The sequence below is a fragment of the Phalacrocorax carbo genome, chromosome 5 (genome assembly GCF_963921805.1).
Source record: "Phalacrocorax carbo chromosome 5, bPhaCar2.1, whole genome shotgun sequence".
NCBI lineage: Eukaryota > Metazoa > Chordata > Aves > Suliformes > Phalacrocoracidae > Phalacrocorax > Phalacrocorax carbo.
In genome coordinates this window covers 6,741,737-6,754,620 of record NC_087517.1, presented here as the reverse complement: position 1 = coordinate 6,754,620, position 12,884 = coordinate 6,741,737, and the positions used below count along the sequence as shown (strand labels likewise).

The 12,884-nt window shown below is 39.2% G+C and overlaps 1 protein-coding gene across 1 annotated transcript in view; it reads right to left on the bottom strand.

Annotated features, from left to right (window-relative positions):
* The window catches only part of LOC104051226 (von Willebrand factor D and EGF domain-containing protein), a 183,996-nt gene that overhangs the window by 37,187 nt on the left and 133,925 nt on the right, over positions 1-12,884 (bottom strand). The window contains exon 21 of the mRNA XM_064453234.1: positions 3,077-3,970. Coding sequence (XP_064309304.1) covers positions 3,077-3,970 — 894 coding nt within the window. The remainder of the gene's footprint in view (positions 1-3,076; positions 3,971-12,884) is intronic.

The window sequence follows — 12,884 nt, the reverse complement described above, 5'->3', positions numbered from 1 at the left end:
TGTTACATGTGCCACTTGTAATATGCCAGGCAAAATATCAGAAACATTCTGAAAACAACCCTGTTTGGACTAGTTATACATTATCAAAGTGCTAGGTTTTTTAGTCTATTGGCATACTGAGCTGAAATATTTAAAGCTCTGTAAGTGTTATGGCACTTCTGCAGTGCGCTTTGGCAGGTGATAGGTGCTGTCCCTTAAAACTGCTAGGAATGTACCATATTAATGCATTGGTTTTATGGTATATATATTTGAAAAGGACACTCAGAGTGGAAATCATGTAGCTGGTAACCTCCCTCATCACCAGAGGAACTCTTGGCTAAGCTGACTCCATAAAGGTCAGCTCATGTCTTCTGCCAGAGAATATGTAGGAGAATCCAGTGGACTGCAGCAGGCCTTATTCCTCCTGCTTATTTTTTATTATTGTGTAGGTGGTGTTGGCTGTCTCCAAAATGCTACTCCAAAATTGTTTTTCATGGCCTTGCCTGTTTAGCAGACTAGTCTTGACATTAGGCTACTAATAAATGGTAATACTGCCTTTGTGCAGGAAGGTGAGAGCTCTACAAGCTGAGAACCTGGCCAGCTGTAGGAAAGGGCATGGGAATGATGAGTAGGGCCTTGAGGAACAACTTTATCTCAGCTCATCTGCAGAGTAATTAGCCAGAATTAAGCATTAAGAATCTGTAATGTTTATTATGCCAAAGCAAGGTGGGTAAAAGCAAGGTTTACAGATGACAAAGTTGTTGGTAGTGAAGGAAGTGATCTAAATGGCAATTGCTAAGAGCATCTGAACATATCTCAGTTTAGATGCCTGAATATAAGCCAAACACGCTGACATCTAGCTATGTTCTTCCAAAAGAGGATAGGAGATTGGACCTGATGATCCCCAGAGGTCTCTTCCAGCCTGGACTCCTGTGAGTCTGTGATTCTCAAGACAGGAAGACGGAGCAGAGGGAGGGGACTTCCAACTAAATCATATGGGGAGACAGAAGGGCTTGTCCAAATGGATCAGAATACTACAGAAATAAAATCTGATACAATTTATTTTAGAAGATAAATTAATTTTCAGGGTGCTGCTTATTTTTTTCCCCTACCAGTCCTCAAAACCTGTTTTTGAACTGCACAACTAGAAAAAAAAATTACATTCTGTCACAAGATAAATATAACTCGGTAAAGTATTTATTATCTTTGTGTATTTTCAGACACTCTTATTAAACAAAGGTCACATCCCCTCAAGCTCCACAGATATTAAAACTTGCTACTGATGGGCTGTTTCTTTTATCTTGATGAATTTTGATATTAAATAGGATGGTGAAAACTCAGTAGTGTCTGAGACTGTTGAAATTTTTGCTCACTTGCCACGGATGTTGCATCAAAGCCTGAAGATTTCACAAATGCTGGTCTCATCTAAGCTTTGATCACTTGTTCAATTTTGCTGCCTCCTGATCTTAGAGAGTACTACTATTTTGAGGGAAGCTGGTACAGTTGTGGTGGCATTGTAAGGTGCTGATAGCAGAGGTTACCACAGGCCTTAATCCAAGGAATTATCCTCATCTTTCAACTTCATCTGTCATGATGAATCAGCTGCATCTGACAAAGGAAGAGGCATCAACGGCAGGAGGTACAATGGGTGCCCTTCACCCTTCTGGCCATGCTCCAGGAGGGTGCTGGCAGGTGTGCAGAGGGGCTCAGGATGAAGCAGAAGCAGGGATCAGACAGGCTTATTCTTGAGTCAGGTGACACAGTCAGTGACAAGAGACAAATAAAGGATGTTTGTGTATCGTGTCATCAAGCCCCGAGACAGAGAATGATGTTGGTAATAAAGTATTTCATCCTAAGGACTCTCCAGAGAGATTTTCAGTAATATCAGTAATTGAAGAAAAGATCTCATCTTGAGAGACAGTAAAAGGCAGAGGTAGATTTATGTTTCAAGGACTATACTGATGGGCATACTAAATGTACTTATACACAAAGCAGCTGTATGCCCCCATTTGTAAATATTCATACGTACACGGGCCTGGTCTTTGAGGGGAGGCCATTCTGCAATCAAAACTTGCTTTGGGCTTCCCAGTACTAGAAGCTCCTTGGTACTTTTCCAGCTCTAGGTATAAAACAGGGGTCAAAGACTGGGTCTTTCATGCCAAGTAACCTTAAGTCCTTTAGAAAGGGCATTTCAGAAATGTTCAAACAGGCAAAATTATAGCACCCAAGATTATAGTAACTTTTTCTTACGTATTTTGTAACATATCTCCAGGGCTGCAGTATTGCTGGGGGCTTCATACCCCCCCCCGTGAATCCTTGCTCACAGCAGGTTATCCCCGGGAGGTCCACCACTAGACCGTGCAGCGCAGCTGAGACCCACTTACGCCTGTCTGCTCCATGTGCAGAGCATGAGAAACCATTCGTGAAAGAGAATGAAATAAATGATGCAAGCACTTTTACTTTGTGTAGTGAAAGGCCAATTAAGATATCAACTTATCAGAGGGATTTCAACAAAAGGTGTAATTAATGATAGCTAAGACAGGGAATTCATTGTTTCAACCATGCGCATAATGCTGTTGTTTTATGGAGGTATTCTAAGCTGTCTAATAAATAAGTCAATATATTGTGAAAACCCTTCTGTTGCTATACATTTCAGATGACAAGTTCAGTTTTGTATTTAAGGGATTAGATATTTAAAAGTAATTTTTAAGGTAGTAAAACAATTAGTTTTTTCTATAATATTTATTGTATAGAGAAATTGCGTAAATTTTACTCTTTCCCACAGAAGTTTTATATGTTTTCAAATATAATGACTTCAGCAGAATGAATCTGGCCTTAAGCAAGGGTAAGCAAGATCGCAATCTCCCTGGTTTCAGTAGATTAGATATTATCAAATAAAAGTCTTTTTTGTAAGTGGAAAGAGCTTTTTCAAAGTTATAGGATGTCTGTCTATTATTTTGAAATATAATTGGCTTTGAAAACCAGAATCATCCCAGCTAGAAAAATCTCCAAATTTAAAACAAAAATTAATTTTTACTTTGGAGAGTTATTAGATTTGAAGCTATAAAATAACTTGAAAGAGGATTTTCCCCCTTACCTTCACATGTAATTCCATCACCGCTGTATCCAGTGGGACAAGGCCCACATTTAAATCCTCCATCTTCGGCCGGCTCGCACTGCACACCAGTAAAGCATGGCATATTAGTGCAGACAGCTTTCTGATGCATCCCACCACTGGTTTTTGGCAGTTCAACCTGACCCATCGCTCTGTTGTACGCATTTCTGGCTGCTGTGGTCTGTGCTGGAAGCCTTGCTTGGGGAGCAGACCCTGGTGGGACGCTAGCACTCTGGGGAGCTCTATCAAGGGAATAACCTATTAAATGGAAAGGGGAGGTGAGGCGTGTTGTCAAAGGAGGTGGTCTCTGCTGCTCTGCTGGGAAATTTTGGGATGGTTTAGTCTTGGAGACTGCAACTCGGCTGGGCCATTTCCTGGGAGAATAGATGTACTTGGAACGAGATTGCTGAACAGCACGTGGCCTTGCAAAGAAGGAACTTGCATTTGTGTTGCGATGAGAAGGAACAGTCTGCGTTGCACCTGGTTTGTATTGTTTAAAATGGAGAGGGGTATGGGTTGTCATACTGACAGTTGTGGCTCTGGGGTCTGGCTCCTCGTGCAGGAGGAAAATGTGTGTATCGCTTCTTTTTTCAAGAAAAGATTGTTGCTCAGGTGCTGTGGACTCCATATCAGTTTTTTTTACTGATGATATCTGAGCTTGGGAAATCTTCCTTTTCATTGTAAGGGATGGACTGTTAATGACTGTGGGGGTTCTTTCCACAAAATATGTAGTTTCTTGTCTTGGAATTTGGGTTTGGAAAATGGAAAAGGAATATATGTTTCTTGATTTCTTTAAAATGTCTTCCTGAAGAGAGCCTCTAGCATCTTCAATATTTCTTCTGGCAAAATCCACGTGGCTTTGGGAAGATCTTGAAACTAGGGCAGAAAGGAAGATACATATTAGCCAAATTTGCTGGTCTAGAGTTTAAGGGAACCACAGTGAACATTTAGCTTATGAGCAAACAACAGAACATCAATTCTAGAAGTAAAAGAGTTAATCTTTGATATATGCTAAGGGCACATTTCTGCTGGCTGGCATAGAAATGACATGGTGTTATCTGCTACAGGTAACACCAGCACTGGATGCACAGGGAATTGCAATACGGAAACTTACATGGTGGCAGTTCATGAACTAGATTAAGCATATTTATGCTGGTTTAACATTGAGCCTAAGGTAGTAAGCCTCAGTTAAAGTCAGACATTATCCTTTGAGGTGCAGCACTGTGTTTACAGAGGTTAAACTGCAGCCAGGCAAAAGCACTTGCCATGCTGGTTTACTCATTTTGGCTTACACTAGTCCATGAGGTTTTGGCACTGTGCACCTTTCTGTGGTGCACCCTGTAGTTCTTGACCACCTGAGCTAATATTTGTTTCTTATTAACTGTCTGTATCACAATAGTGGGCTGGGAAATGTTCTGCTAGACAGCACATAATGCAGAGACTTTGCATTCAAGCTCTTGCAGTCTAGGAGTAAGACGAGATGTTGCAGTTTGGGACAGATAGATATTGAAGATGGAGAAATAAACAATGTTAAAATGGTCCTTGGCAAGATCGTGTCCTAAAGACACTCTAGTCCCATCACACCAGTGTATAACCATGTAACACTTTTGTAGTCCTTATGGCAAAGGAAAGTTTTAGGAAAGCATTTAAAGGAGACAAATGGAAAAGCTTTGTTAATGCTGTGTACAGCTCCCTCCAGACGTGAGGGGCAGCATGTAAGAGAGACTGCTGGTTTGTAACTGTCACCCACTTGTTACAGAGCCAGCCACCTTTTCAGTTGTGTAAGGAGGGATGATAGATGGGGAGAGGGTAGTCTGTGAAGGGCCTTGAAAGTGGAGACGAGTAGTTTGAATCAATACTTTCAGGAAGATTAATGGCCATCTGCTGACTTTAATGAATGGAAGAAGCTATTTTTAACCAGTTCTGGCATACTCACTCCATAGGAAACGGAATATATTGGATCCTGAACAAAAAACCTCACTTGGTTCTAGGGTTAACCCCATGTGGGATATACCTCTTCCTTTCAAATATAAATATTAATCACTTTCTTAAAACTCCCGTTGATGTAGAAATTAGCCATAGTTAGCAAGGAGAGAGATTAAGATGCTTGGCAAAGGTCAAAATGAAAGTTAGAGCATTGACTACTTCAAAGCAAATCTTGGCATCCAAAGTTGTATTTATTTGGCTGATAAACTGTGTCATTCTACTAGTGGCTGATGAGTATTTATTGCCCTGAAGCATAATGTTTTGGAGTTTTACAATGGTACAGGATCAAGTTATGGACATCAGTAGGTAAATACGTGGTATTTAGTAGAGCAGTAGGTAAATACATGGATTTTGCTGTCCAAAGTAAGGCTGATGAATGGTGAGGTACACAGAATGGAAGAAAAGAGATGGTAAAGCAGGGAATTAATCAGCAAAAAAAGCATGAGAGCATAGAAGTCAAAGGATTTTAAAAAATGAATGAGAGAAGATGAAAGAAATATCCCCATAGAAAATTATCAGTAATAGATGATTATTACTGCCTTTAGAAAATTCAGTTCAGGGACCAGAAATCAACAGGAATGACAATGAAGGACTGAATGACCTCTTTGACAAATTTCCAAAATAAGCCCTGATTATAGCTTTGAGCTCCTTCCACTGTGTCATAATTAAATGTTTTCCTCCTAACTAAATTTTAGTAACTAGTAAGGAAATCAGACTGCCCAAGAAAGGGAAATCTTTTATTTTTTTATCAAAAGATATAGTGATATAACCATCCTGCAAACAAGCTTCAGCCTTCCCTGTAAGGGGAAGCATATTGTTGGAGTGTATTATTATAATGCAATTTTTTCATCTCAAATAATACTACTGATACATTTTGGTTGGTGGTTCCTTATGATATGTACTGATCAAGGTCTCTCATCCACTCTGTAGAGGCCACTAAATTTCATAAGATGTTGGCATCATTCAAATGTGGCGACTAAAGTGTCCTCTCAGCTTCCATTATTTCAGTGTTTTACTTATAGTGCCATTTAGTTAGGATTAGGATACGATAGATTTTTTCTGGAATACCTGAAAATTTCTTTCTGCGGTCTTCCAGATATCTAAATAAGTTAAAACAAAGAAGTGTACCAAAGATTGCAGACTCAGTTGGCTGTAGTCAGCGGCTTTCTCAAATCCTGTATTACTTCAATTTATTTTCCTTGCAGTCGATCAATATGTTCAAATGTATAACCCATTATAAATGCAGAAGTGTGGCTGCGTGAATCTGGTTTTCTCTGTGATGCCACTGTACGATTACATATTGGACTGGATGAAAATAACAAAAAAAATGACAAGGCAAACTGCTCAAGGTTATATGACGGTACAAAAATACATTTTCACTACCTGTCAGTATTTCTGCTTATACTAACGGGGAAATGTGCAGCAGTGGAACGACTGAGTTTATTTTTCACAGACGTAGATAAGAGACCAAGGACCTGCTGCTTTGCTCCAGCTGTGCATGGCAGGAGCTCCATTCATATTGATGGCGTTACACCACTGTAAGCACAGCATAATGCTGGGATGGATCAGGCCCTGAGAAGATGGATTCCTCTGTTGTCCCCTGTCTGGGGAAGATTAGAGCAAGGGTGACACAGGGCAAATTCCCAAGATGGAAGTTTAACAGTCCTCATCCAACTCAACACCACGACACTCTCCATCTGTGTGGTGCAGGAGTTCCCCCACATGAGAAACCCCCAGCCTCTGGTTCAGCCCAGTGTTTCAGATACTTTGTGTCACTCTCACTAAGCTTATAAATCAGAATTGTCATAACCGGTCTCTGGTTCATGCTTGCCAATGCCATCAAGGCGTGGTTAAGGCACAGCAAATTCTGATTTCTTCTCTCACTTGAATTGCATTTTATAGTGAACTACTGGATATCTGTAGTTGAAGAGGATCATGTTCATTCTGAGGGTAATAAAATGACTTATAAGGTAGTGAAAGCAGTTCACAAACAGAGAAGACACTTGACAGTCTCTTAAACCCAGTATGAGATATCAACACTCTGAAACACAGAAAAGAAGTCTAATAGATTTTCTCTCTTCTGAGTTTCTGGTTACTTTTTTGCATTTACAAGCTTTCAGAAAAAGGCCTATCCAGTCTTGAATTAAGAGAAATCACATCCCTTTCTGACCACAACCATTTCTGTTCCTACAGAAGGTACACACATTTCATACTCTTCCTGTGACAGGGTGGACCAGGTTGATTACCTTATTCCTCTGTGCTGTTCACCTAAGCCTTTGCTGGTCTTAGACTTACGCACCTCCACACATTTCTTCGCATGCCATGTGCCTCGGAGACAGCCCATCTGACCTACAACTACCAACCAACACGTCAAACACTTGCTTAAGCTTTTTGCAGACATGAATATTTATTACCTTTTCATTGCCATGATTCTCTTTGCAGCTATTAGAGTTAGAAGCTTAAGTTTTGTTTTTCATGTGTAAGTGTAACATTTTTAGGTAATGACATGAGGGACACACTATAAGCATTGCCATGTAATCTCAAGTGCTGATCTCTCTTTTAATCTAATAAAATGCCCCAAACCAGTCTACTTTTCAGGTGGAGGCTGGCTCCTTCTCCTTAGCAAGACCATCTGGCCGTGGTCTCTTCTGCATGTCAGTTTAATTCTTGTCATTTAATTGATGTCACCTTTAATTTTGATCAGGTTGCAAAGACTTCAGAATTCTGTGAACAGTTTAAGAATTCATCTCATTATTAACACAATTCAATAAATTTACAATTTGTGTAGTTTTAGAGCTATTAACATTTACTAGTACATGCTGTGTAGCACATTTCTCATTCAGAAGAATGTCAACAGAGAAATGGTCTTCTGACATATTACACTATGTGGGTCATCATTTAAAATTTGAAATATCTACCAGCACATAATTCTTATTTAAAATGTCAAGAGAGAATAGAAAAATTACACTGGTCTAAGAAGTCTTGTTACCAGAGTATTAAGGATCATCCCATTTCTCTCTCTACTTTTCCACATTAATTTTTCTTTTGTTGTGTTTACTTGGTGAGAAAGGGGAAACAGAACAGCTGTCAATAGGAAGCCCTGGGGAAATTCTAGTTTCCCATCAATTCTTAATCTGCCATTTTATTTGATTAAGGTCTGGCGTAACTTTCTTCTCTAGTCAGAGTGTGTTTAATTCCTAAATCTTCTGTTTAGCCATCCAAGCATAGCCTAATATCTTCCCTCTCCCAAATACTCAGAAATATAGCTTTGATTCTCCCTTCCTTCCCCTCTAGCACCCAGAATCTCCCCGCCAGAAGCTGGTGGAACTTCCCAGTCACCGATGTCCCTTCTCTTACAATCACAAGCAATAACTCCCAGAATAAATTCCTCAGCTCCTTTAAGCGAGGTACAGCTTCAACCTCCCAAATTTTACAACGGGTGTAGTTCCAAGATTATTTTTGTAGAAATAAAACACCAGCTGTGCATAGGCAGACAGAACGAACCAGCCAGGCTATTTAGCTTGTGCTGGGGTAACAGAGCGAGACAGCTTGTGGACCTAGTGTGCCTTACATCCAGACAGGTCAGCACATGAGCAAAGCCGTCACACCACTCTCTATCCATCTGCGTTCAGTGCATTCAGTCTTAATAAAATCTTTGCTCTCAAACTACCACTTCTGTGATGGGTACATTTACTCACTTGTTGCTTTAATGACAAAATTAAAAGGGAAACATCTAGTTCACTGTCCCTGAGCTATGTTTCAGCCTGATAGAAAATGTGTTGCTGATGTTGCTACCTGGTGAGCCATTTTCTTGCCCTTCACCTAACAAAATCATGAGCAATAAGGAATATTCTATGGAGTCTGCATCACTCAGTCACTTCTGATTATAACTATTCCTCTGCTTCAGGCTCTTTTGTTTGTCGAAGGCAGCTGCAGTTGCACATAGGCAGTTCTGTAATACCATTCATAATCTGCAACGCAAATTTGTTTTGTGTGTATGAAATACAAAATCATTCTGCTCTAACACAATGCTTTTTGAGGAGGAGTAAACCTAGGATCTTCAGCCAGCTCACCCACTAAACTCTGTTTACAAATCTCCCTGTATTCAGAGTAAATGATTCCCACAGATGGAATGGAATCCAGACTCTGCCATCAAGGATGTACTTTTCCAGTTCTGGGATGTTGAAAGCCTGTGCGAGTATACAAGAAAATATTACCTCAAGAAGAGATAGTGTGTTTGCTTATGTCGCATTAAAGGTCTTTTGTATTTATTTGCATCACCATATAGTTCATTTGCCTCTAGGTTTTCCGAACAATATAATTGACATCTCAATTCATTAACTGAGGTATTTATAGAAAATGGGGGTTCTGACATGCTCGGTCAGGAAGCAAATGGTTCATGAACATAGAAATTATATTACTGACTACATGTTGGAGAATATTTTCAGTCTTTTCTAAGATATGTCAAGGAATACATGAAGATAATCCCTTTCACACTCAACAAATACAAAAACAATGCCTTAGAAAGATGTTGCTTAGGTATAGCCCTTTCCTTATACAAAATATTTTTCTATTCGTAAAACTGCTTCAATAGAAAGGGTTATAATTTAGAGATTAAGAGAAGAAAAATCTTAAAGAATTGGGGCACTAATATTGCCTTAGTTTGTATTCATTTAAGCCAGATTTCTCCATAAACTTTAAATGATCAGCTCCTTTATAGGTGTCCTGAGTAGATAATAGTAGTATCAGGCTATAAGCTGGATTTCTAGAACAACACTCAAGTCAGAAAGTATCAAAACAGCTTTAAATTTGAAACTTATCATAATTCATGACACTTTCACATAATACAGAATTATAGAATCATTAAAGTTGGAAAAGACCTCTAGGATCATCAAGTCCAACCACTAACGCAACACCCCCATGACTCTTAAACCATGCCCTGAAGTGCCACGTCTACATGTCTTTTAAATACTTCCAGGGATGGTGACTCCACCACCTCTCTGGGCAGCCTGTTCCAGTGCCTGGCCAATCTTTCAGTGAAGAAATTTTTCCTAATATCCAATCTAAACCTCCCCTGGTGCAGCTTGAGGCCATTTACTCTCGTTCTATTGCTAGTGACCTGGGAGAAGAGACCAAAACCCACCTCACTACAGCCTCCTGTCAGGTAGTTGTAGAGAGTGATAAGGTCTTCCCTCAGCCTCCTCTTCTTCAGGCTAAACAACCCCAGTTCCCTCAGCCACTCCTCATCAGACTTGTCCTCCAGACCCTTCACCATCTTCGTTGCCCATTCGACACACTCCAGTAACTCGATATCCTTCTTCTACTGAGGGGCCCAAAACTGAAGACAGTATTTGTAGTGTGGCCTCACCAGTGCCGAGTATGTGTCTCGGTGCTCCAAGGAGGTATCCATCAGCTTTTGGTTAGCAAGATTCTTGGGACAAGGCATCATGCACAGGCAAAGTGCAAGAATGTTGCAAGAAGGCAGTGAACACAATGATAGCTGTACAGAAAAATGGGTATCTGTGGTAAAGGAAGTATTTTGTGAACTTTGTTTGCGGACTCTGTTTGTTGGGTTTTGTTGTATTTTTAATTTTTTTTTTTTTATTTCCCTGATGTTTTCTCTAAGTTTTCAATAGAAATTTTAATGTCAGGGTCACCAGAGACAGTTTTTTTAAAAATGGTGTAGGAATTACTGATTGCAAAGATATGAGTATGCTCCCGAAAGGGATTTTTCCCCCCATATCAATATTTTTCTTTATCAGTATCTTTTTTGGATTGTGTATGGAGATTATAAACCAGCTATGTTTTTACAAACAAACAATGTTTTCTGAAACACCTCTCCTACCTTCCAGTTTATTTGAGGATTTAATTGAAAACTTGTCTTCTAGGAGTTGGAAAAACTCAGCACACTTGATGTGCTCTCACCCCTTGCACAGGAGCCTTGCTCCTCTTGCTCCTTTTTTACGAGATCTTTCTGTGCTCTTTACATTCCTGGGTCTAACCCATTCTTTGCTGCAGTTTTTAGAAGTGCTTTTCTTGTGCTTTTCCCTGAATATGCAGCTATCAAAACAGGAAGCAAAGGGCAAGTATGGTTGTGTTTCAAAACACCGTGGATCACCCACTTAACCCCCTCATAACTGTTTCATTGTCCTTTCTTTCATTATCCCTTGTCCATCTTTCAGGTCTGAACTTTTACCTCTCCTCTTTTGTTCTACCTTCTGCAATTATTTGAGTCTGCAACTGTATTATTTCAGCAGCTACAAAGACAGCAAAAGATAGAGTTCATAAAACTAAATTATATTTTCTATTCAGGAATTGGCAGTATATTTTACTCCTTCTCAGTGCTGCAAGAGATGGAAAAATTAATAAAAACTGTGTTCTTATCTGATGATACCTCATGGGCCTTCGGACTCTCTCATGGCTTGAACAGGTTGAGAGATATATACAAAATAGGCTAAATCAAGACAGATTGTCTCAGAAGCATTCCTATCTAATTCTATGAAACATCTGTGTAGAATCCTTTAGAATTGTAATAATAGATTAGAAAGAAAAGTTCATAACATTTCTTCAAAAGAAAATCCATAATATTTCTTCAAAGAAAAAAATCGCTTAAATTTGAATATTTTACTGAAATTCTCCTTTTATTCAATTCAAGAAGTAAATGGTCTAAAACTATAATTATGTTGTTTTGGGCTGTAAACCCATAAAAAAATGAGTTACTTTACATATGAAAGCCAAGAAACAATCTGAACTATGCCTTGCTGGAGACCGGTAATGAAACTATTTTAATACCATATAAGCATGTATAAATACCCTTAGTGAAATCATGCTTTTATGGAGTTCTCCACAATTTCAACTGATTAGGTTGACAACTATCTATAGTTTCTTTCTAATATAGAAAACAAAAAGCAAGGAATTTCAATAAAAAGTTTTCAGATGGTAAGTCACAAAAGTTCTTAGTCAGTTCTGCTAATTTGTATCTAGTTTAACCAAATGGGTTTTTCGCTGTTGCCAGCAGGTTAGTGATGATGAATGGTATGTCCACTTAGTGGTGCATAAAGGCTGTGAACAATAGGCATCAAATTCAGGTTGCAGTTTAGAAGAGGTATTGTCACCCCTAAATCCAAGCTAAGCAAGCAGCGTTAGGGCAGAATTCGAAGCTTATCTTCCATCTGAACAGAACATGCTGTTAACGCAACTGTTCCTGAAGTATGGTTGTTTAGCTATAGCTCACTGCTAACTTAGGTGTCATCAGCTCTTGACAGAACTTACTTCTTCCCTTTGAATTCTATGGCGGCGTGTTGGTGACAGACAGACTTGCCTTTATAACGTTTGTAGTTTTTCTCTGGGAAAGAGTATTCAGATGAGTGAAAGTGGCACTTCAGCTAGCAACAGTGTTGGGTTTAATATTTTCCTCTCTTAGGCTCTGAGGACACGCTATGGAAATTATTGTTTTTAATGGAGCTAGAATTTTGAAGCGAGCAGAGGTCACTCAGGGATTCAACACTGTGACATAAATAGCTATGAAGAAGATAACAGGTCCCTTTTTTTTGCATTCAGACAAAGATAAAGGGAAGTTATGAACTGACCAGAGGCATTTGGAAAAGAAGGAAGCAAGAAGGCTTAAGGATTACCTGTCCTGTGAGGTATTACATTAACTTAAAAGAATTTAAGATTTCATAAACCAATAGCTTGATTCATATCTAAGATTTTTAAGACAGTATTCTGTAAGTATCATAAGCAACGTGTGTTAGTATGGAGAAACTCAGTGAGAACTGTTATTTTTTAGTAATATGAAAGATTT